The sequence below is a fragment of the Acanthaster planci genome, linkage group LG08 (genome assembly GCF_054643075.1).
Source record: "Acanthaster planci isolate LZ-2023a linkage group LG08, COTS_SCS, whole genome shotgun sequence".
In the NCBI taxonomy this organism is placed as follows: domain Eukaryota; kingdom Metazoa; phylum Echinodermata; class Asteroidea; order Valvatida; family Acanthasteridae; genus Acanthaster; species Acanthaster planci.
In genome coordinates this window covers 12,014,652-12,040,824 of record NC_141784.1, presented here as the reverse complement: position 1 = coordinate 12,040,824, position 26,173 = coordinate 12,014,652, and the positions used below count along the sequence as shown (strand labels likewise).

The 26,173-nt window shown below is 40.8% G+C and overlaps 1 protein-coding gene across 1 annotated transcript; it reads left to right on the top strand.

The window, feature by feature from the left end:
• The first annotated feature begins 12 nt into the window (after window positions 1-12).
• LOC147798391 (carnitine O-palmitoyltransferase 1, liver isoform-like) lies at window positions 13-25,666 on the top strand. The gene is made up of 18 exons (XM_087140263.1): window positions 13-455; window positions 4,910-5,065; window positions 7,919-8,073; window positions 8,467-8,592; window positions 9,575-9,813; window positions 10,357-10,442; window positions 10,708-10,812; window positions 12,275-12,406; window positions 12,927-12,981; window positions 13,359-13,488; window positions 13,864-14,006; window positions 14,730-14,929; window positions 15,459-15,609; window positions 15,870-15,941; window positions 16,260-16,420; window positions 17,767-17,923; window positions 18,965-19,081; window positions 19,894-25,666. Exons 2-18 carry the CDS (start codon window positions 4,932-4,934, stop codon window positions 20,116-20,118), a joined length of 2,388 nt encoding a protein of 795 aa, XP_086996389.1. The 5' UTR covers window positions 13-455; window positions 4,910-4,931; the 3' UTR covers window positions 20,119-25,666.
• Window positions 25,667-26,173: the final 507 nt, after the last annotated feature.

Here is a 26,173-nt window from a genome sequence, read left to right as displayed (position 1 = left end):
GTATATTTTTTGTGAAGTGATATCATAATTTTTTTGTTTTTTAAGTTTCTCATTTTTGTTGGTTAATCTAAATGCAATTCCCCTTTCAGATACATGTAATCGACCACCAGTTCACTGGTTAACGAATTTTTTTTTCAAGAGGAGAGGCATGTCTACCAGTGGTATTTAGCTCCATTGATTTTTAGAAAGGGATAGCGAATTTTTACGTGCACATGCGTTGATCGACCTCGATGTGCACACACGTCGTTCCATGCGGATGCATTCATATGAAACGCGTGCAGTTCGCCGAAAGGTGACCCGGAAACTGTTTGTGCCACGTTGATGAGGTTTTACGAACTTTGTGGTCAGGTACGGGGTGGTGAGCCAAAGTTGGCTGTCGTCGTCTTGCAATTCATGTTGTGGCTGAAATTTGTCGATTACGGCGTCGGGAAAACTGCGTACTAATCGTTGTAAATGTAAGTAAAGCGATTGGGGAGTCAGGTTGGCCTAATGCCTAGTGTTCTTTCCTCCACTACCCCCACCCCTTCAGTGGGAGCGGGGCGGCGGACGTCGGGCCGGCCCTGCAGTTCTGTGTATGTACTTCGAGAACTCGAAATCACTCCGTGTCTCGCAGAGTATCACAGAGTTACTGACCCACACGGAGTATCACAGAGTTAGTGACTTCGAGTTCTCAAAGTAGCAGTTCTGGGGGTAGCTAGTCTAGGTGCTAGACGTTGTTATTGATTGGATGCGCGATAATCCCTACACACGATCCGCTAGCCGACTAGCCACGCATGCACACACAACTTGACTTCGATAACAACGTCTAGGTTATCTCCAAATTTTTTCCCCCGAAAATGGGGGGGACGTGCACGACAATTTGTTTTTCACGCACGCGCACACGCACCATAAAATTGTACAATACCCTTGTAGCTGCCTAGTTACACTACTGGCAGGAAGTTTTCGACTTGTTTATACACTCCAGCTCTGTTGCAATTTTGCGCAAAATAATGCTGGTGGAGCAACTAGTAGGCACGGCAGGTGGTGTAGTACATGTACTGTACATGTACACAGTACTGTACCATGCACTATGATCTGTGTACTGTACATGCATGTCATGCAGCGCGGTAAGTCCGGGGATTGGGCATGAATATGCAAAGTTTGAATAATTATGCAAGATATACAGCATTATCATTAGGCAGAGTAGGTGCGCGCGCATAAGGAAAATATTCGGAAATCACCAAGACGTTGTTGTCAAAGTGAAGTCCGACGTGCATGCGTATGCATGCGTGGCTTGCGGATCGTGGGTAGGGATTATCGCGCATCCAAACGATAACAACGTCTAGCACCTAGACTGGGGGGTAGCCTTCTAGCTAGCCCCACAAATAGGGCTGTAGTGGCTCTCTTTTACAATCTGTCTCTTATCTGTGGTGGCGACAGACAAGAGACAGATTGTAAAAGAGAGCCACTACAGCCCTATTTGTCGGGCTAGCCTTCTGCCATGTCCACCTTTGCAGTCCAGATTTGATTCCTGGCTTGGTCCACATGTGGGATGGGTTTTCAATCCCTACCTGATTCCCTGGGTTTTACCCAGAATATACATGTATTCCCCTGGGGTTTTGCTCCCACCTCTCAATCTATTTCTTAGACTTATTGTCTCCTCTCTAGGGCCTACATGTACATTCTTCAGGTTTGTGAGCATAGTGACTACTAGTACTAGGCTTAGCTTTACTTGAGTGGAGCGTTAGTTTTCCTTTTTTTCGATTTTAGACAGGATCGGTCATACTAATGCTCCACAACGTTACATATAGTAAAGTGACAATGGTTCTCAATTCCAAAGACTCACCAAAAATACCTTTTTCACCACCAACTGGCTTTCTTAAACTTGTTCCAGTATGTTATGAGCGAAGCTGAAAGAGTACTGCCCGAAAATTTTTCATCGATTCAAGGCTTCCGTGATTTTTTTTACAAGCTGTCCAAAAAGTCATAGTGCAAGTAGCCTATACTCTATACAGTACTCAGCGAGAAACCTTGCCAAAATATGTTGTACAAGGTGCTGAGATTGTGCATTCCGAGTTGGCAGGTGCCGGCTTGGGAAGGTGCTGAAGTGACCATTTACCGGTGTACCCGGTATGCACACCACACTTAATGTTCAAAGGTTTTTGAGGATTGATTCGCAAAATGGTGTCCTCCATTGGAGCCGCTACTGCCTAACTGTGAAGCTCTCTTACTCGTTCTTTCTGATTTTTTTTTTGGGTGTTAGACAGCAATTTAGTCCAAATTAGTGACTTATTTTGAAAGAGAAAGTTCTTTCTTTTGAAAGAGAAAGTTCTTGAGAGGTAGAAAGTTCTACAAGAGGATCACAAGTTTAAGGTGAAATATTGGAGATTACTATTTTTACCGTTGGTCTTTGTCATCGAGTTTTTACACACTAGCAGATGTGACTGCATGATCTGATAATTCTGTCGAACTTGCAAGTACATGTAAATGCTTCAATGTTCTCAGTGCTGAATTTGACTTCTTAGGACATGTTATCACACTCTGTTGGCTAGTATTGGGCCTCCCGCAAGGGAATAGCAGTGGTAATCATGGCCATGTCTGCATAAAACTCTAACTGTGCAGGTGTATCGCGGAGGCTTTTTGCATGTTTTCATACAGCCCTTGCAAAATAAATGATATACATGTACATACACATATAGGCCTATCATAACTTTTGACATCACTTTACTTGACATGCTTATTGTGTAGTGTTAGTGTACAACATGGAGAGGCTACAAACTTTACTAAGTACATGTGCATTTATTTTCAAACACACCTTGCCTGTTAATAAAACTTTCTCATTTGATGCCATCTTTGTAGGAAAATTGCTAATGCGTGTACAATGCCAGATTGCCAACAGGTGTGTGAGCGCGCGGTGTATAAAATGTTCTACTCTCATGCGCATGCTGATCCTGATGTCTGTGAAATACCCATGCACGTGCAAGTCTGTAAGAAGGGACGTCATTTGAGAGAGACGTATAATTTGAAAGTGATAGGCCTACAAGTACAGGTTGGGCGCTATTGGTTGTTGTATTCGCAACCATTGGATCTTTGCTCAATCACTAGATCTCAGTGAACAGTTTATAATTCAGTTGGTCACCTAATCACATTTTCTTTCAAATTCACTATTGTGAAAGATTATTTCAAAAAAGGAAAGTACATGCAGTTTGAAATTTTATGCAGAATCGACTAATCACAGAGAGCACGCATTCCCAATTGCGGCCAACCTATATTTTCCCAGTGTCGGCTGAATTGCAGCAGACTCTAAACATTATTTAGCCAGCTATACATATGTGAGAAGCCCTATAAAAGGTATTAATTAAAGTTCCATAATACATCATGCAAGTTCTATGGCTTAGTGGATAATATGTATCTTGTGAGTATAAATGAAAAAATCCCCGGTACATGTACATGTAGCAGGGTTCTTGCCAGTCATTGCATATCAGGCTTATGCACTTTGCAAAAAGCCCAATGCTCTTTCATTCCCACAATACGCAATTGATATTTTGCCAATATTTTACCTTAAGTTTTAAAAACATTTCAATCAGAAAATTAATAGTTTCTTTGAGAATCATCAGTAACAGTTATCAGAATATTGACAAAGGGCACTGGAATCGAACAAAAGTTCCACAACATGACCTACAGTACCTATACACAGGTACTTAAACTTGCACAATACTGACTCCTGTAGTGCTGCTGAAAAAAAAATAGCAAGAATAATAAAAGTAATATGAGCCAGCAAAGGATTCCACGTGCACCGCCTGCTGTTGTTTTACATTGACTTTGACATTTAATTAAAGTTTCTTTTTCTGCTTCATGGCCTCAGAGAGTTTTTTAATGGGAAAAAAGTCTGATTCCAAATTGGTGAAAACAGAGGCACAATGACAGTGTTTGCACAGAACCAGACTAAGATTTTTAACATGTTTATTGTTTATCCGGCAAATTATCTTTTAGATTTAGCCAGCACCGGCTAAATAGACAATGCCTACAAATTTTACATTTGGCAAGAGGTCCGTATTCCTGTATGGACGTCATTATAGTGGTTTATTGGTGACAGGAAAGTGATACCGTGTCCTAGAATGGCAAATTTAGCTGGGAAAATACTGAAGTGTTTACTTAGAAGCATACATTTCTGGACCAGTCTCATAGGCTTTGTGCACAGGTTGTCAAGTGATGTCCATACATATACAGTATATATCTTCTGTGGACATTTTTTCAGTTTTGTTCAACAAAATGCCTGAGAATACTAAAATTGATATGGAAATGGCTACGTTGAAATTTTTCTACATCTGTATGGAAAAAAATTGATTGACAATTGAAAAGTCCAAGTTCAAAGTCATGAGACCGCCTGCACTTAGCGGCACTTCATCCCTGTGATATTGTTGCATAACTACACTAAACTGATGTTTGTTTTCCAACTTGTTCTACATGTACTGACTTTTGAGATAGCTTGAGCTATCAAAAAAGTACTGATAACCAGGATAATCATTGATAACTCTATTCAAGTGAGGTACAGATAAATGTACCTCTATGTATGCCCGGATGTTGGTACAGTTGTTTGCCCATGTTTGACCCATTGGTGACCCTAAAATTACATTTGTTCAGTCAGAGGTTTAGATCAACATTCAAAAGTGCAAATGTAAATTCCAATTTTTTTTCCCATTTTCATGAAAATGATAAAAAAAATCATCATTATTTTCTTTAATGCATTTTGGAAGTTCTTGATTTTGAAGTTCTTGGAAGATTTTTGAAGACTTGGAAGTTCTTCAAAAATCCTGACCTCACTCGCCGGACATGAGCCAGTACACATACCATTTCAGTAATGTACATGTACATTATAACTTGACGAGTTTTAAGTGCATGTAGATTGACTTGCGGAATTTCCCCACAGTCGTTGTCACCAACGCTGAAGCATGGCTGAAGCACGCAGTGCTGTCAAGGAGCCAAGAGTAGATGTGCTGTACTTTGAGGAGGGCCAGGAGGATGAGTGGAAGGTTGCATTGAAGGCGCTACGCAGGAGCTGTGTGCGGAGGTTCTATCGCACTCGGTAAGACATCACGATGCGTATGTTCATCCTGCTTTGTGATTTCTTTTTTTTTTTCATTCCCCAAAGCCAACATTTTTTGTCAGACGAAATTGATACATGTACGTTATATTCTCCGTTAGGTTAAACAGTACGTTGAGGTCCATGTATTAACAATCTTTACACCAGAAAGCCGTACATGTAGTTTGGTATTATAAAGGCAATATAAAAATCAGACAGATGTTTTCAGGCACAAGCATTCCAAGTTTTTTAATATTTATGAACAAAAGTATTATGCAGAGAGTCCTACAATCCTCCATCTACTGGAACTATATGAAGCCATCCTTTCAAAATTATTGTCAAAAATGAAGCAGTTGTGATGGTTTCATTCACTTGCAACAGAGAAATAAAAGCCACTGTGCAGGCACGGCATACAGAGACCTTGTGATGGAATACATGGTGAAGTAGATCTTGAATTCAGGATGTACAGCATACCGGTACATGTATCACTCTGTGCATTATATTTAGAACCTTGCACAATTTCACGAGTATGTCTTATCAAAGAGCGTCTTGAAAAACTACCCTTTTAATAAAATCAACCATCCTGCAATTTGAAAGGATAGATGTGCCTTCCATCTGAGTCCAGCTGACCTTCGTGTTATTGTACATATGTGTAATTTTAAATATTTTCATGGATAATTATCAACTTTTTCTTTTATACATAACTTTGCGCCACTTTCCCTTGGTCGACTGTGAGTTCGGTTCCACCTTAGTCAATTGAAACAAATGAGAAAGTACTGATGCATGCCAATACAGTTTTTGTGAAAAGATATTTCTTGCCCTTCATTTTCAACCACAGTTCCCGGTTCTCAGTAATTGGTACTGACCTTAATTAAGGAGAGGCTTTGGTCATCTTCACTACCCTACAAGGCACTGGGAAGGGAAAATGTATGACACATGTTTGTCAAACACAAGTTGGCTTTAGGTTCAGGCTTTAGGTTTCCTTCCTATTTTGGGATGGGAGACCCGTTACTCCGTGTCTCCCGGCACTTTATGGTTTGTCATAAAATCCATTGTCAACAGGTGATGGTACCAGCATTTTTTTTCAGAATTTTTTTCATAACAGTGTACCTATATTTGTACAGTCAATTGTGCTGGGTCCCAGGTAAAAATTTGCATCTGGCCTTGTGTTTAGTTTGTCCATATAACTCTTTTGGTCCCAATAACGTCTACCAATATATTACAGCACTTGTGTTACATGTATCTCCCTTAACTTGGTACACATGTATGTAAAAAATATTATTTGTTAACATGTATGTGTGGCAGGGTTCCCCTGCCTATTCAAGTGTGAGGCGGCCCACCTCACTGAGTTTAGTTACCACTTTGGGCTTTCCTGTTGAATTTAACCCCTCACACTTTCATGTAAAACAGATAAAGATGAAAGGAAAAGCAAAATGCATGTGACTTGAGCATTTTGAAATACAGTTTGTCAGTTTTAAATCATTCAGAATAATAAAGAGGGGCACAGAATACAAGATTATTTTATATTGTAAGGCAGATTTGAATTCAATTTTCCACCAGACTATATTAATTTATTTTAGGTCTTTTTGAAAACTTTTTTTTGGGGGGGCAAAATTAGTTTGATTATCTCACTTATATCAGCACCCTAGGGGAAACCCTGATGTAGCAATTTACCAAGGATGACATTCTCTGCATACATTACGTACTTGTGTTTACGTACATGTACATGAACATGTATGTGTGTAAACAAACATGTTCCAGGATACTAGCATGTGAACATCAGTATTACAAAAAACATGAACGGCATAAGTACGCACATACCGTACATGTCTGGGGACTTCCGTGAAATGCCCAGACGTCATGATAGGCATCACAAAATGCATCAGGAATTTCAGCTGCTGTTGTACGGTATGTTTACGTACAATTGTACACGTACATGCATGGTACACATGGCTAACTGTTTGACATCTGTGGCTTTGAGGCATTCTTTCTACCTGTACCATATTCTTTGTGTTAATTCACAAACTGTGCGCGTGCCACCATACATGTACACGTATATGTGTACAGCTACGTGTACATGTATACAAGCACATGTACCGGTACTTGTTCCTGATGTTTGTTGTGGTGCAGTATTGTAACCATGTCATATTGTGGTGGCATGCCTTCCAGTTATTGAAAGAGCATAATTTAAATGACTGTAATTTGTATGGATTGAGTTTGAAGGTAAAAATTTTGATGAACAAGATCTGAAAGATGTTCTTCTTTTGAACAATGTAAATGTACAGTGTATATGTCTTGAGTTGTCTGCAGTACTACATGTACTAAAATTTGAATATGATGACTGTGACCGTTTAGTATACTCGTAGCTAGTGCCTTACTCAGGCAGACATTGGCAAATGGTGTACATGTACATGCATGTACATGGTATGTACATGTGAAAACTACAGTTTTCATCAGAAATTTTGTTACTGTGCAAATGCCAGAAGTGCCAGGGTGCTCACAGGTGTCAAATACTTCCATCGTTTCTTCTACATGTACTTGTACATGTATGTGCAGCTTTCGTAGCTTGAGGGTGAGCGCAGATACTCAAGTGAATCAATTAGAACCCTCAAATTCATCACCCACGTTTCTTAAGTATGCCAAACTGAGTGATATATTAATATATACATATATATATATATGATATACAATATATGAAGAAGGGAGCTCAGGTAACTCTTCTAATGCAAACTTGTACAAACCAAATTGATGAAATATTGGTTTTAGACCCAATTTGTAGGATCCAGATATATGTTAAAATTACAGAGTTGACTGTTTACTGTTGTGTCATTACTATGTATATGGCTTTTTTTTCAGGAATCTTATTTGGAATGGTCTATGGCCAACATCTTCATGGAACCTGCTCACATCAGTGGCTGTCGTATCACTTCTCATGATCACTGAATTTGAGTTTTGCGAGCCACTCAATGACAAGTTTTGGACTCTTGGCGAGTACGTGTACATCAGTAGAGGTAAGTTTATCCAAGATGTAAATGAACTCAATCAGACCAGATAAAGATAAGTATTCATTTCCTTCCATTTCAGGGGCATAGATAACTCTTTCCACTTCCCCATCACAAATGCTGGGATTTGTATGTGTAGCACAGTCCATCTGGCAACTTGATGATTCGGTAATGCAAACCGCCACCTTACTTCTGGTTTGTCACATGCAATTTTTGAAGGTGATGATTTGCTTCCGCAAGATGAGACAACTGCTGTACACGTGTAACGGATGGATTGTACCAGCACCTTCCTGAATTCTAAAAAGTCCCCCAACGTGCCTGTTAGAGTTTATTATGTGTGTGTTTTTGCTGCAGTTAAATTGTAATCAGAGTTGCATTCATTTGTGCTGTTTTCATCACCAGGGCCCCCCTACTTCTACCTGAAGGTCCTGATTGTCTCCCTCCTAGTCGGTGTTTGTTTCTTCATCGCACTGCTCCACGTCAGGCGCTACCTACTCCGCATCTTGCTAGCTTATAAGGGATGGCTACGTGAGGACCCATTTTTGGTCTAGTTATGGAAAAAGGTTCAATTATGGAAGACACATCTGTCTCTGTCAGAGTTTGCCGTTGTCAGTCCCTCAGCATGTACGGCTTATGTTTGTGTCTACTCACCCATGTACACGTACAAAACATATTGCACTATTAGAATGTGAAGTGCGGTTTTAGTATGATTTTAGTCACTGGATTTCTTTGCATACTGGCACACAACAGTTTTAACACCAGTTGTACTGAGTTGTACTGAATTTGAACACAGTTGCGTAAAAAGCTTTTTCTGTGAAACTGTGTTTGTTACATGTACATCTTAAATAAGAGCACAAGATGAGGTGTGTTGTCAACCGTACTTGATTTTATTCAAGAGAAAATATGGATGTGAGCACCTATATCGATATCAAAGTTATGACCCTTGTATTTCCATTTGATCCTTTGAAAGTCGCACACGTGGCAGGTCCTAGCCAAGAAATTGTACACCATGGGAAAGATATTCCCTCAGCCATTACATTCTGGATTCGCACATGTCACAAGCCTCACTTCCTTTGTAATTCATTTTAACCCTCCTATGCTGAAGTCCCTCTTTGGGTCATTTGGTAAACACCTAAAAGAAGCACAGCTGTGTTGTGTTGTGCACTTCACCAACTGTCCCTCACAGGAGTATCAGATTGCACTTTTGTGCTGCCCAACAACTGTGCTTCACTGTTTCATGTGCATAATTGTGCAGTAAACCAAATGCAGTGAAGAGGACTGCACAAAAGACCCTGGGTCATTTTGTGCTGACAACCTACTGTGTACACACTGAACCTGTACATGTTTGAGTTCCATATAGAAACTACATGCTCACCAGTGACTGTGGGCACTCATGCACATTTGTGCTGTAAAACCATAGGAGGGTTAAGGAGCCTCTGCTGCATGAACACTTAGCAAATGTTAATCAGCTGTGAGGCTGAAACAGACTTTCCACCTCTTCATTTCTCAGACGAGACTCCCAGGAACCAGTCGTGGAGCACGCTGGCCTGGGGGGCCTGCGTGCGCATCATCTGCGGCCAGACCCTGAGTGCACTGGTGCCGGCCCTGAGCCCCGGCACCTACAGCTTCCAGCTCAGCCTGCCCCGCATGCCGGTGCCTTCATTGGATGACACCATCCGACAGTTCCTTGAGTCCATGAGGCCACTTCTGGACAAGGAAGAATTTGAGACATTGCAGAAACAAGCTAAGGTTAAGATTTGTTCAGATACATCTAACACCCCAGTGGACATTTCCTGTTTTTTAACTCTTGGAGGACATTACAAAAAATTTAGCAGATGAGTTTTGACTCGAGCTTGGAATTGAGTTGTACCCACAGAGAGTGGGTGTTTGGTTTTTTTCACACATTACATATACTGTATCTCAAGAAGTGAGCAATTGAGAGTTATGTTTTCCCATTCTGTGTGAACCAACAGTTGTTCAAGTGCATTAAAGTGTACGAGCTGAAGGAGGTGAATTTGGCCTTGAAACTGTTGGAGCTGACTTTTGGCATTTAATTACTCAGGGCAATTTTAGTCTCCATTTATTGACTGTCTCTGTCTTTCTCTTGCGCAACACATTTTTGTTTTTTTAATTGGCCTGAACTAGCACATGGGCACTGTTTCAAAGACCAGGTTGTGTAACATTACGTTAGTCAGCAGCCATCAAGGAACCACAATTGTTGGCTTCTGACGTTTTCGTCTCATACATCTTCATCAGTTAACTCTTCATTTTTAACATTCTAATTCACCACAGCATTTCAAAAAAACTGTCGGTCCCAAGTTGCAGCGGTTGTTGTACCTGAAGTCCTGGTGGGCGTCCAACTACATCACAGACTGGTGGTGAGTAACCTCTCTGAGAGCTCATAGCAGCAACAGTAAAAAGCGTACCTCTCTGGTGTGTGTAAAACTTACTATTGTGGTTAATGTGCATCACATGAGGCAAAGATTTGGCACTTAATGTGCAGCTGCTACAACAAAGGAAAGCAATGGGCATTCACATTTGAAAATGTAGATAAGACCAGAACAGAAAAGGCTACTTGTAAGAGTTCACCTCAAGCTAATTTTAAGTTTATATTTTTTCCTGTTGGTAAAATTTTGCCCCCAGGGAGAAGTACATCTATCTGATGAACCGTTCACCCATCGCGATCAATAGCAGTTACTATTGCCTGGGCAATAGCTTCTGGAAACCCACCCATGTCCAGTCTGCGAGGTATGCATATAGCACCAGGATCAACTATCCACTCACCCAACATTTCAGACTTCTGATGGACCTGGGGTCCTTCTGCATCTCCACTGTTGCTTTACATAAGCCTCTATGTCCCTATTTTGTCTGAACATAAAAAATGCACCGATGGTTTACTGCTTGGTGTTTGACTTACTGCAGAGTGTCAAAGCTTGCCAGTAGTCATGTTAACATGCTAGGACTAGTAAGGAATGTTGATGTGCCTCAGTCTAGAAAACTCTGTTTTCATTGCCAAAAACAATCACATGATCAGGTAAAAAATACGCATATTACCCTCACTGTTGGACATATCGTGATGTCATAGACTAGTCCCCACCCCTTAGTCCAAACCGAAATGCGGGAACTGGTCACCAGACTTGTCACTGGTACCTCTGCTACAAATGATAATGGTAAACTCTAGTTGGAGCAATGTACTGGCACAGTGAAATGAACGCACAATTTTTTGGTTGACGGTTGAAGCTTGTTTGAATTTGTTTCTTTGTGTGAGACATAATGTCTGCTGACTTTGAAGATATGCAGCTTTTCTTCCAAAAGGCATAAAGGTATTGCTTTCAAGCAAAACACATGCAACCGACCCAGTTAAACCGATAGAGTGATGCACCGAGTCCGTGTATGTTGTACAACTTTCTCTGCAGCAACGGACCAAGATACTCATTGTTTTAATTAAATTGGAGACCTCTAGATGAGAAAAATTGCAAAAAATTGAAGACAGAGGTGTAACAAATCAATTATTAACAGCTGTGATGTGGGACATGTTTAAACACCCAAGGGGCTCGTAGCACCTGAGGGAAAGCTGAGGGTACCATGCGGCCCCGACGTTGTAAAAAATCGTATCCCACATCACAGCAGTCAGTAATTGTAAACTGTAATCCATTAGTCACTGTACTGCCCAAAACTGCTTGAGAGCTCAGTGATTTTCTGAATTTGTCTGTGAATATGTACAATGTGATGTAAGGCCAAAAAAGTCTCCAGTTTTTGGTCAGCTCACAAGTCGCCGTAGACCTGCATGTCCCCCATACATTTAGTTGGGCACTCTTTTTCAAATGTTATCATTTCTGTATTATACGTTTACATCTGGGAACCAGACAAACGAGTTTGACCTTATGTCCTGTGTACACCCACAAGCTTAAAATGGTTTAAAACAGTAAATAGTGAGGGGGCCAGTATATTTCATTGTTAGTAGCGGCAGTACGTACGTACGTACGTACAAGCGCAATTGCGTGCACATCATTACTAGGGAAAAAAGTGAGCGGGAAAAATATGCATCGCTGCACCACTTTTGGAGTCAGCCCCTGACCAGAAACTAGAGACAATTTTTTGGGCCTAATGTTGTATAGTTGTAGATGGGTTAACTTTCACCATGCCATTGAGTTTGATTAATATTTTCAATGAATTTTTTCCTTTTCTTCAAAATTTGTTTGCTACAAAGAGCTGCCGCCAAGAGCTATGCCATCATGTCCTTCAAGCGTAAAATAGAAAGAGAGCAAGTGCCCCCTCTTGTAATCCGCAACACTATCCCGATCTGCATGCAGCAGTATGAACGGCTGTTTGCCACCGTCAGGTGAGCTCTTATGTCTTAACATCCAATCATGCCCTCTGTGCTCAATCATGCCCTCTACGGGTGCCACTGCTCCTAATCTACATATGTGTGTTGTAGGCTAGGAACCATTCCTTTTGTCAGTACATAAAAAGACACCAGGAATTTACATGGTGTTCAATTGCTGGTTGTTGGTGATACTTTGCTCCTGGAAATTTGACAGGATTACAAAGGTATTACGTCCTATAACATTGACATATCTGTGTAAGAATTATGGAAGTTCCTATGTTTGTCACGTAGGTGTTAACTTGCCAATAACACAACTGAGTAACAGTTGTAATTGGAATTTGTGAAAGGCATCTGTGAAAGGTAAAGAGGGAGGTGTAATTGTCAAGGATTAAGCACTGTTTAACATCAAAGACAGTGAAATGGGTTTCACTTAAGAAAAATTGTGGAGATTTTCAGATTGTTTTCTTGCCGCTTCAGAATAAACAAATTGAACCTGGCAGTGATAAACTTTTTGAATTTTTCATTAACTTTACAGAATACCAGGTGAAGACTTTGACGAGCTTGTTCACTATGATTCCTCCGTTTCTAAGGTACAGTCGCTTGTTATGCGTTGAATTGTTCGCCAATATTCCATGGAAATTCCAATTAAATGAAAGTGTTTTGGGTTCTTATTTCTCAGGATTTTTGCAGGTTTCAGGGTTTGAGGGCTGAAAATAATGCTTTTTTAGCAATTCAGGTGGTCATTTTTGCAATATTGAGTACTTGAGACGAAAAAGTTCAAGATACACAAAATCATAGTCATTTGTAAGACAACTTATGCAGTTTTGACAAAAGCTTTGAACAGTCTTAGTATTTATTGTCCTTGTTTTTATCCCTCTGCTTGATGTTTCATATCTCATCCCCTCCTCATTTCTTCTTTGGGTTTTTTACATTTCTTTTTATTTGGGTTTCTTGTTTACCCACTCAGCACATCGTCGTGCTACGCCGAGGCTTTTTCTACAAGTTGGATATGTTTGACTCCATAGGCCAGCCTCTCTCCCCTCTGACCCTGGAGCAGCAGTTCATCTGGATCATGGAAGATGCCGACAAGAAAGGAGGTGTGAGCTTTTCATCCAGTGTCCGTTGGCAAAATGATGCCTCAGTCTGTACTGCTTCAGTCTTCTGACAGAATTTGCCAACGAGACGTAAAAATTTAGCCCAACACATTGCTTTGTGTTAAATTATTGTTTTCTTTTTCAATGTGGTACATTTAATTCCATTTCGTTATGTGCATTTTTTCCCTTGATTCATCAAACCTTTTACATTTGGCCAATTTATTTTGCACCTCTTTGTTTATTGTCATATCAGAAGTGGCTAGCCTTTTTATTTTGCTGTAGAATCCATCCTCTGTCATAGAATAAACATCAAATTTAAGCATGATGAATCAAAAGACTGTTTTCGTTGCTGCCTTTTCTTCCTTTCTGGATTGGCAGCTGAAGGTAAGGGATCAGCCGCTGGTTCTCTGGGTGCTTTCACAGCTCTGGAGAGGTCGGACTGGTTCCGTAAGCGCAGCAAGTACCTGTCATCGGGCGTCAATCGGGAGTCCCTGGAGGTCATCGACAAGGCAGCGTTCCTGGTAGGTGGGCTCCAGTGTGCTGCATGCACTGGCCAGTAGTGGAGTGCTGGTCATGGCATTCTAGCACCACTTTCCTGCATCTTCCCAAGCTGCATCAGGCTGTTGTGTGACCCACAGTTTTGTGCAGTTGCAGTTGAAAAACTGTCATGACAAAAATGTCTGCCCTTTCCTTCAAGGGAAAATCCTGAGTTTTGGAAAGTGGTGGATTTGTGTTGTTACTTTTCAAGAGTATCATTTGTATCTAATGAACTATGTGTGTTGAACACCTCCAGATTAGAATCAAGACAACAGTTTTTCTTCCTTTGCTGCGTCTGAAAGGTCCAAGTGTTAAAGTCTCAATGACAGCAATGATTGAGTTTTAAATTTTGAATATCCTTATGACAGTATTACAGTTTGTCGGTAACTTTAGTTATTTACTTTCTGATCATTTAGGTTTTTCTCCTGTTAATCCTATAAATTCTACATGCCCACTTGATCTGTAACCTTGACACAATGTTGAAGTCTTTTCCATGACAAGTCCCTGCAATTCCCAGAAGGTCATCACAGGACAAATGCAAGTCATCCAGTCTTAAACCAAGTCACAAGTTATTCACATGAATGTTGACAAAAAGCATTCCTTTGTCATTGTACACCCTGTTACTTGCAAATCATCTTGTGAGTCTTGACTTTTGAAGGATGTGATGGAGTCGACTGTAAAACTGCCTTGACCGTTCCTTTTCCCAGGTGATGCTGGAGACCTGCGAGTTTGACAACCTGAGCGACCGGGGCAAATTCCTTCTCCACGGCACAGGCTCCTCCCACTGGTTTGACAAGAGCCTGTCCATGTTCATCTTCACGGACGGCAAGTTTGGCTACAACGTGGAACATTCGTGGGGAGATGCCCCCGTGGTGGCCCATCTGCAGGAGTACGCATGCACTGATGAGTGAGTGTATTCAACCAGGGTTTTGGGGGATCACAAGGGTTTTGGGGGGAGTTTGCGCAGTATCAAGGAAGAAGAATCAGAAACAAAAGTGAAACAGACTTCTCTCATGGGGTTCATTGCAGACACACGCACACAGCCAGTTGAGAAATGTCTCGCTATTTCAAGAACTAAAATTATTCAGAGAGTGGTGCTAGCATGTAAATTCTTTTTATTTAATTGTTTGTACCCTTTTCGCTGTACCACCTAAAACTGCCCGACCAGTCATCCCTTGTAAGTCTATACAACAAGCGCTCTACGTTCGCTGGATACACCTGTGAATCATTGCTTGAAGTAATGATGCTGCTGCTGACAGATTAAATAGGCCCTTTCATCTGTGCAAAGGGTTTGTTTGCAGGATTTTTGAAGTTCAAGTCCATCGCACCTGATGTCACAGTCGGTGGCGTCACAAGCCACGTGGCCGCATAGTGCAGAACAAAAAACTAAACAAAAAAAGCCTGTCAGTCACTGGTGCTTTTGGGTTCCGTTCCAGGGTTGCAGAGGGGCGATATGGCCCAGACGGTCACTGTGTCCCCATGGAAGGGTTTGTCCAGGCAGCCATCAAGGCCCCGGTCCCCCTCGAATGGGACATCAGTGAGGAGATGAGCAGAGACATCCGTGATGCCCTCAGCTTTGCAATCAAAGTGAGTTACACGTAGCATTCCCTGATGTGCATTAACAAGCTTAAAGTTCTCTACCTTCTGTTATTGATGAATGCCAAAATATACCCTTCTCAAAATTTTGAATTTGATAAATACTCCAGCTTTTTTTTTTCAGAGCACTTCCACGTACATTTGTTAGCGGACTATGTGATCTTGATACTGTTATCCCTAGAGGACTTACTGCAGGGAGCTCTCTCCAAGTTGTGCTGACCTTTTATTTAATTCTGTCTTTTACTGTGCAGAACAATGATGATCTGGATCTGTGTGTGTTGAATCATGATGCATACGGCAAAGGCTTTGTCAAGAAATGCAAAGTATGTTTAGAACGAGATGCCGTTTTCCATATTTCTAAAGGATACAAGTTTGATTCCTGCCTAGGTCAAAACATGGATTTGGTTTTTAGTGATTTTTTTTTGTGTGCACAGATCAATGCAACATTTTATTGAATGACATCACAGTTTGCTCATGAATATGCAGAACCATTAGCATAAAAACCACAACAGCTCAAAACTAAAGATTAATACAGCAAAGCAAAATTGTAGTTTTTTCAGACGCATATAAAGGCGAACGGTCAGGAAACTTCCGATGTCGAACCATACTTTAACTCACTGGAACATGTGTTCTGTTCGCAGTTGAGTCCGGATGCCTATGTACAACTTGCTCTCCAGCTTGCCTACTACATGGATGAGGGTAAGTTTGCCCTGACCTACGAGGCCTCCATGACGCGCCTGTACCTGGCCGGCAGAACCGAAACCGTGCGGCCACTCACCCAGGACTCCTGTAACTTTGTGCGGTGAGTGACTGCCAACTGTGCTTGGTTGTTTCATTAATTGTGTCATTAAATGAAAGATAATGTGAAGGGTTTAGATGGGCTTTGGAGTACAGACGAACAAGATGGGAGAGGAAAAATGGCCAACATACACTAAAGGAAAGGATTTTGGGAGTATTAATGGCATAGTATCAAACTAATGTCTATATTTAATGACAGATTGAGTGTTCTCTGTAGTGGTAGAGCAAATCATTCTAGATAACTGTTATTAAAAACTGTGATAGTGGGTTTTTCATTAATGACTTGCTTATTATATGCTGTGTATATTGGAACTGTTCAACTGTTTACGCTGGATTTGGCTGAGATCACTAAACTGCATGACACTGCTGGATGTACAGCCATTCAGAAGTCTGGCTTTACAAGATAAATATATAACTTTTGTTACAGGCCATGTGCAAATGGGCTTCCAGAGCTATGGCTACGTATACTGTCATTGAGTCTCTACTAATTTCCAATGGATCGAAGACCTAGACCTAGCTCTAAACAACAGATTCTGATGCATCTTTAGATTCTTTTAAGCTTTGTTGAGACACAGAGTAGAATCCATAACATTAACCACTTCATGCCGGAGCATTTTTCAGTGTTGATGATGGTGGGCCGGCATGACTATCATTTTTCCGTTTTCAAAAGTCCTCCAAAATTCATCATTTCATTTAACGGTCGTTTATAGCCACACGAAGTAATCTTTAGGCACTACTCCAAGTTGACAGGTGACTTTCATTGACGCCCGAGTATTTCAGCCAGGCCTGCAGCCTTTTAAAAAGAGCCCAGATCGTGCGGTTTTGTGTAACTTTCTTTTGTTCACGAACCTGGCTTGGTGCACTGCTGACCTCTTTTCAATAGGGGCCAGATTAGCGTGCAGTGGTGCTGTGTGGCTCATCGCTGCAGTGGTGGAGCGCTTTTGTCCCCGGTGGTAATCCGCTTGCTTTCAATGCCCCAAACCCTTGTATATGGTTTCAAAACAAGGCTGGATTATCACCACTTTTGAGAGTGAAAAATGTCGGTAATGCCCAGCAGCCTGGTCTGAGTACGGTCTTTTGTTACAGGGCCCTGTTTTCTTTGTCCGAGTTCGGAGACCCCGGCCACGCATATAAACCATACATCTCCGATTCCGGAGTCCCCGGCAGGAAGTGGTTAATTATTATAAATTACACCAGTGGTTATGCATGTTCATGTTGATTTAAAGTTAAGACATGTCTTTGTTACAGCAGTATTTTTGTGGAAAGTTTAGTTTCAAATTGTAGACCAGAATTTGAATGAAGCTTATTTGTCCTGATGATTTCCTTAAAGTGCCATTTTATTGTGTGCAGAGCAATGATGGAAGACAATCGCTCGGCCGAAGAGAAGATCCGCCTGCTCCGCAAGGCATCGGACATGCACACCAAGCTGTACAAGGGCTGCATGAGTGGCAAAGGATGGGACAGACACCTGTTCGCTCTCTACGTGGCCTGCAAGGGCCTGAAATACGTGAGTATCTCCCGCCAGTGACTCACTGAGATCTAAATGCAAAGGAAATATGCCTGCTAAAATGCCATCAAAGAAGGTCTGCTTGCTCAAGGCACCAGACCAATTTTTAGGCCTTAAGTTTCAGTTGCTATCTATTAATATTTCCTTTTGTAAGGCAAAGGTAACTCACAGCGTTGAGGCTCCTTTAACCAAAAGTTAAATATTTTCACCTCAAAGGAGATTAAACATGTTTTGTTGTCCTGTAAACCCTGAGGGATTGTAGATTCTTTTGACATGACCTGAACATACATGCTAATGGCATTGTGGACCATCGGCAGAAGTGTCCGCCTCACTTCATGTAAAGTGCCTGGCTTGAAAAATGAAAAGAAAAGCATTCTATTTAGATGAACGTTGTGTGTACTGTGGACTGACGCAATTAGTAGAACATTCATCCCCACTCGAAAATTGCTAAAGAACCAGAGACTCTGTCATTGTGATTCTAAGTACATAGAGTACCGTATACTTATTAATCCCACTCCATGACAGTCCAGTTCTGCACATGCCCTGCACGTCTGGTCGTTTTCGTGAAAAGGATCTTTAGTGTAATTTGGCTACCCGCATCAAAACCCATTTACTGTGGTGGCACATCACTTGTGGACAGGTGGTAATCCGCTCACACTGCGTGCTACAGACAGTGGTATACTGTTTCAAAAAAATGATGCATTATCTCCGCTATTGTCAGTGAAAAAATGTTGGTAATTCCCAGCAGCCTGGTCTTTTGTTACGAGTACAGTCTTTTGTTACAAGGCCCAGTTCCCTTTGTCCGATTTCGCAACCCCGGCTGTGCATATAATGAGTACGTGTCCGAAACCAGGCTCCCCGGCAGCAAGTGGTTAAGGAAAGATTTCAGGTGGGCTTGGATCAGGTACTGCTCTGCATTCATGTCTAGAAGTCTGGTTTTTTTTAATTGGCACATCAGAGTTTTCTAATACAGAAACAGCATTGTTTAACTTCCCTTGAATTATACATACTCTTGCATTGTGTTGCTGTTTTAAATTTTAGGACAGCGAGTTCCTGCACCATGCACTGACTCACCCCTGGACCTTATCCACCAGCCAGACGCCTCAGCAACAAATCGCCGGTAATCAATCAATCAACACAGTGGAGCACAGAGACAAGGTGAAGCCACGTAATGCTCACATAGCTTGAAAATACACTACAAGGGTGTAATGATCCCAATTACAAACTGCTTGAAGTCTTGACAAAGTCTTGAAGTCGAAGAACCGTGTTATGTGAACCAAAGAGTGTGTGCTTCATAAATCAATTATGGTTAGGCAGCCTGAGCTTGAAGAGATGAATTTAGAAATACGTTTATACGTTGAGGAATTTTACACCACCAGTCCCCAGTTATTCCATGGGACAATAGGTAAAAGTGATGAAAGATCTTCACTTTCTGAATGTCAAACCTGCCTAGAACCTGACTTTCAGCCAGACTGCTCCACATTGCGCAAAGGTCAGATGTCACTTAATGTGTAGAATGGCCATCAGAACCTTTACTGCCCTGACAGGCTTCCCATAAATGTTAATTCTAGGGGAATCATTTACAGATATACTGGGGAAGGTTATTGGGGACTGCACAGAATGCCTAAACAGCTGTTGGTTTTCCTGAAAAAAAGCAAACACTGTGATCTGCTCATTGTCAGTTCACTTTGAAATCTTCATCAGTTTTATCTCTTTTTTATAGTAACTTGATTAAAAATCTTAAAGATTTTTTAAAAAAAGCATTCCTTCCTTTATGCAAAATGAGATGGGTATTGGTATTTGAATAGCACCATGTCCATGTGGAGATTTAATATGGATGCATATCAGTGTAGGGTCAGAAAGCTCAACACTGTAGAGTACCTGAGCTTTACTTGAATACATTAAATATTTACGTGTAAGTTTGGTCGAAATATCTGTACTGACTCCAAATTTATAATGTTCATCTACAGGCTAGCCCTGGTGGTGGCTTTGGGCCAGTGTCGGACGAGGGGTACGGCGTGTGCTACATGCTGCCCGAGGACAGTCGCTTCTTCTTCCACGTCTCCTCCAAACACTCCTGCCCCTTGACCAACTCCAAGCGCTTCATGAGCAACATCTTCAAGGCCCTGGCTGACATGAAGAAGATCTTCGACGACGCGGATGAGGCAGCGGAGGCTGCCAAGAAGAAACTCTAGGGAGGGGGATGGGCGTGGTTCCCGCTCTTCACTGACACATTGCCAGTGACTTCCCAGTGGTGCTGACTTGGATGTGAGTTGCCAATTGTGGTTTCTCTTCCTGTTGTGTGCACACATTTAAGAAAAAAACAACTGATTTTGGAGACTGTTCCCTTAAAACTGGAACTTCAACTTTTTTGCAAAAGTTCTCATTCCCCACCTGGAGCTGTTAGTGGCTCAGTAATTTGTACCCTAAACCAGAAAGTGATCAGCTACTAAATACGGTCCTCTGCGTGGGCTTGCTAAATGCACTGGTAGGGTCAGGGTTTTTATCATTTTAATGTAAATATTAAGAACAAATTGGTTAATCCATTACAGTGGAACGCCGCTATAATAAACACGACAGGGTCCATGCTAAATGTTCAGCACAGCGGTCATTCGGTATAGCGAAATTAATTGCCGAACGTTTCATTGCCATGATGAATAGCACCTTCTCTTGTCTAACTGAAGTGCACCCTCTTGTGATACTATGATTCATTGTTTTCATGATGTTTTGCCGTTGCATTCACGTTTGAGGTTTCTAGAAATGTATCTGTTAATTATTTTTGTTTTTATTAAATCTCGAGTTACAAAATTGATGTTCAGTTTATCCTAAAAGTCGTGAAGTTACTACTCAGGGTCGATCTCTGATGCATGCTGTGGCGAATCTCTGTTGATTTGCAACTACATAATGTTCGGTAGGTTTTGTGCACAAAATATTGGGAGCCAAGGACTATGTTCAGTACAGCCAAATGTACGATGTTGCGACGTTCCACTGTACCATTTCTAGTTGCTGCTTAGTATTGATGCTTTCAGGACCATATGAGCGGTGTGTGTGTTCCAGTATTACATATAACGACAAGAAGCATTACAATGCATTTAATGGAAAGGGTCACTCAGTTGACCCTCAGTTCCTGTAATTAGAACTCTAAACATTGACACCTCTTTAAACAGGGGTAAAACTTAAGAGGGTTGTTCTTATTTTTGAAACGTGATTTCAGCCGTGTACATGTACATGTATTTGCATTCGGGCAAAAGATGTGAGTTTGATAGTTGTTTCTTGCCGAACTAAGGCAGAGGTTGAGAGAATCGTTCTGTAGTGTGTGTAGTTTGGAGGTGATTTCCTGTGTCACGCAAGTACGTGAATTCCAATCTGTGTTTCAGCTTTAAACTCTGCCCATATTTTTAGTATTATAAAATGTGAAGTGTTGGTTACCTCTTCCTAATTTGAAAGGCTGCGGGTAATCTGTTTGTTGTGCATTCCGAGTTAGGGCTAGCATGTAAATACAAATGTAAATACGAGTGCAAGTCTGCAAAGTTCGGCAAATATTCACAGCAGTGAACACAGATGTAGCGTATGTTGCTGTGAATGTGTTTTATATTGGCTTTCATATGAATCATGAGAAGACCTTTGCATATGCACATGCGCTCTTTGAAAAGCCCCACACCATTTCATTCTGTCATGGGCACACTAACCCTAACCCTGCCGGACATACTAGCCATGTTCAAAACGGGCTTCCAGAGCTACGGCTAGGTCTATTGTCTACGCGTCTCCACACATTTCCAATGGAGTGAAGACCTAGACCTAGCTGTAGACAACAGATTTGGATGCAGCCGTAGCATAGTGCAGAAGATGTAAAGTTCTGGTGATCATTGTTTGGTCCGGCAATCAACAGCAGCCCGGAAAAAGACTGCCCATGTTGAGACAGTGTGAGATGGTGCCCTTGACCTGTGCCCGCTGTTTGGATTCCACAGACTCCCAGGCCATTTGGCATTGAAGATAGTCAACATGTTGGATCTTGTTACAGTGGGCAGGCAAGTCACTCTGACATAAAAGGCAAGCATATTTTGTATTGATGCTTGGATTTTATGTTTTAAGACAGATTTTAGAGGAGGACAGGGAAAAAAAATATTTTCTATGGTCTTAAGAAAAACAAATAAGGGTCTTCAAGTTGGAGGGAAGGATTAAACCCCCCCCCAAGAAAAGAAAAAAGAGGTATCCCTTACTACCAGTGCTAACTGCTGAGGACCAAAGCTCATAAAATTGAAATTGGGGACTTCATGTCGGTTGGATAGCAGAGCAACAGTTTATGTCTGTTGCTGTTCTTAAGTGCAAAATTTACTTTAATGTTAAACAATGCAAGTTGCTCATGCCAATGAACATTTTTCCCCAAGCAATATGTATATTTTCCCCCACAGATTCAATACCACATGTCTTGTGTTAGACATTTGTTTACCCAGGTCCTGAATATGTTATATACATGTGCATGTCTGTGTTCTGTTTGTTACATTGTACTACGTATGTGCCAAGGCAATGCAAGTACCATACTCACTACAATACTTTGAGGTTAATGCCAGTGTGGTTTCATTGTAAAAAAAAACCAAAAAAAACAGTTGCCAAGCAATGCAAAGAGGTCGTGTACAACTAATTACTGTTATATTTTTATGATTGAAAATAGGGCTGTATTTAAAGTATTAAGTTCAAGGGTCGCAAACGTTATCTCCTGGACTATCTAGAATGGAAGAACAGAGGCTTGTAAAAAGTTTTTGCCGTAGTGAAATAGTGGAATTTGGCTTGATGGTGGTCTGCCATGTCCCGAGTGCTCTTCGCTTGGTCTAGTTCCCTGTGTACCAGCATGGTGTGCTGTGGATGTATTAAAAGCATTACAGTGTGGATACCTTTGGACGGTCAGTTGTCTGCTAAGGTATGTTCATGTTTCCTACGTGTCAGGCTGGAAGATAAAGGGAGCCCCTGAGGCAATTTGTACTTGATCGGTCAACCTTCCAAAATGTCAAAGCGAAAGTACTTTTTCTGATTGGTTTGCAGACTGCCACACACTGACACAGATGGCAATGTCCTTGGTTAACCTTAAAAATGTACAGTTTTACATGCCTTGTGGTCTTTAGTATAACAAGACTCTTGAACAAGGTTCAGTACATGTACATCACAGTTACTAATTTGGCTGGAAGAAAAAGGCTGGCATCATTTGTCTCCATTTAGGGACATTAGGAGTGGATCCAGGAATTTCTTTGGGGGGAGGGGTTCAAGCCAGAGGTTTTATTTTGTGTCTCCTTGTTGCAGACAATAGTTTGCTGTTTGTAACACGCGCCTTGTACACATAAGAAGAATCTCCAGGATGCTACCAGTATCTTGTTTTAAATTTTTTTTTTTTTATTTTCCCAAATTTTTTACCCTTTTTTTTTTGGTCTCAGGGAAAGGGCATTCCCCCCCCCCCCGGATCTGTGCCTGGACAGTTGAAATAAGTTTAATATTGTTGTTTGTAATGTATTGTTGAAGTTGACCCTAAAAGTTAACTTACCAGGAGACCCATATGTTCATTATAAAGAACTCTTTAAAAACAAAATAAGAAGGAACTCTCAGTTTATGTTGTTTTGTGTTTGCAATCACAGTATTGGTTAAAATTGTAATATAGAAAACAGTAACATAGATTCCAGATGTATATTCAGAATTTTGTTAATAGCAAAGTGGTAATAAATTGTACTAGCTCTAAAGAACAACTTCACTTGTTGGAGAAATCCCACTTTCTTCCCTCCCCACTGTTTCCCTAACTCTTCCCAAATCATGACTACTACCACCACCCACCCCCATCTTTCTACACTCAAAAGATTTGTATTTTAGTGAACCATTGTCACCTGGGGTGGAACTCGTTATGATAATGACTGACATGGGACATGCCCCTGTCATATTTTCTCACATCGGTTTATGCACAGAGCGCTGTTAAAGAACAAGACATGTATTTCGTCCGGCTCTTCCTGTTCCTATGAAAAAAGGGGACACCTTTTTAATGTGCCATGATGCCACTTATCTGTTGTAAGTGTGCCATTGCAGTGAGAAGAAATAAAATAAGATCAAGCTTGCATGGTGCATATGAAGTCTGTGCTTGCATTCAAGGCATCAAGATTGGCTTGAATAACAGTAGAATTGTCGATAGAATAGAATGCCATTAAAAGTAATGTGTACCTCAGATGAGTACACAATGCAATTTCTCGTCTTTTAATAAAATAGAATTATGTAATACTCTATCTGAAATGCAGGTAAACCAGTGGCTGACCCAATAGTTTAATTAATGAGTATTCAGTTGTTTTTCTCCTTTTCTTGTCATTGTCTTATTTGTTTACCTCTTGTTCTTATCGTTTCCTATTGTTTATATTAAAACTAAGGCAATCTTAAGTCATCAGTTCGTAATATAAAATGCAGTGGTAAATCATTCGTGTTTTGCTTTTTCTTGTAGAAACGACAAACAACATCTCATTTTTACTGTTAAAACAAAATACTGTACATGCCTTTGGTGCGAGCTGCTTTCAAGTTTGAATCTTTTACTCACATAACAGTGCTCTGTACATGTACCTTAGTGAAGGTTTTGAATGTCTCATGTTGTACCTAGTTTGTAGTGCTTGTAAGTACAGCTTGTCCAGGTCCACTACCATGTAAATAATTCCTTGGATTTTCACAACTGTCATGTTCAGAATTGTCTCCAGTGTTGCAATTGTGACCATGTGCATTTTATTTTTAAGGGCATAATAGTGTATATGAATTCTACAGGTCAAAATGTACACAGGTTTTACACACTTTATATCGATTGCTTTGAGGAAGTGAACTGCATTAATTCAAAACATTCAGCTGTACCAATGAGAATACAGATTCCGGAACTTGCCAGCATTTCAGGCTTTTTGCATTTTTTGTTTGCTTCAGCAGAGGACATTTTTTATAAAGGATTTTTGTTTGCCTTTTCTGAAATCGTTTCTCTTCATGTATTTGTAATCCACATCTGAAGTCACCACAGAGACAAAAACTGTAATGTTAAACAAATTGCAAGGAGTAGCCGCTGTCACTTCAGCATTATGTGACACTTTAACAATTTAAATGCATAAATATTGTGCACAAAATGTCTCTAAAATATTGCAACTTAATCCAAACCCCACAATGAGGACTTCTTACATAAGTGCAGAGTGATGCTCATAAAGATTGCAAAGGTTTGTGCAGATTCAGGTGCATATATGAATGTAATGCCTTTTTTGTTTTATTGAGTTTTTACCTTTCACTTATGTTTATGTACGACAGCTTTTTTTATTAAGGCAAAAAGCTGAAGTCACTCAAAAGTATTAGTTTAGTGTGATTTGTTTTTACTCCTTAAATGTCAGAGGAAACCAAAAATTTTAACATCAGGTTTCCTGAGCATGCTGTTGGGAAAATGTAATTTCGACCTCACTCCATGTGGCCATAACTTACCCACAGCATGCCACGCCATCCTCACCAAGTTGTTGACTTATTAGTTGGTCTTGACTTGTTTGGGACTAAAGTTCCTTCTTGCTTACATTTATCACAGACTGATGTCTTGCAGCAGACATGGGGGGTAATAGGGTCAAGTGGATTTCACAAGTGAGTGGGTCAGTGTGTTTCTATTTAATGAATTATGGTGGATTTGGGGATGTTTTTCTTGGGAGCTTGAGTTTCAGATTGATATTCAATGTGAATTGTGTTTTAAGAATAATAAAAATGAGTGAATGAGCTGGTCTGTGTATTTCAGTTTTATTTTTAGGGTTTTCCTTGGGAAGATTATGTAAGTTGCTAAATGCCATGACGAGCACCTCCTGAGAATGGGACACAATACATATATATCCCCACCCACTTTTTGGCCGGGGGAAAGGGCCTGCATTTTGATGGTGAGAAAAAGTTAACAGCGGATTTCTAACTCTGATAAACCCCACATTCCATTGTGACCAAAGGGAAGTTAGTGAACTTAACGAGAAGATTCGAGTGATGAGCACGAATCTGTAGCAGAAATTCTAGCTGTATATATACAACAACCCATTCAATCAAGTTGTAAATATTAGACATACCATTGATTTTCACTCTGAGAGACCTAATTAATCAATTGATGAAATGCTACTTTGAAATGTTCAATTGGCCGGACATTACCTGGTGTGCAGTGGAATATGGGTGCCCTTTAGAGGCCCTCTTAGTGCGAATCCTTGTACGGCATGTATTCTTGATGTGGCGTTTTGGAGTTTTTTC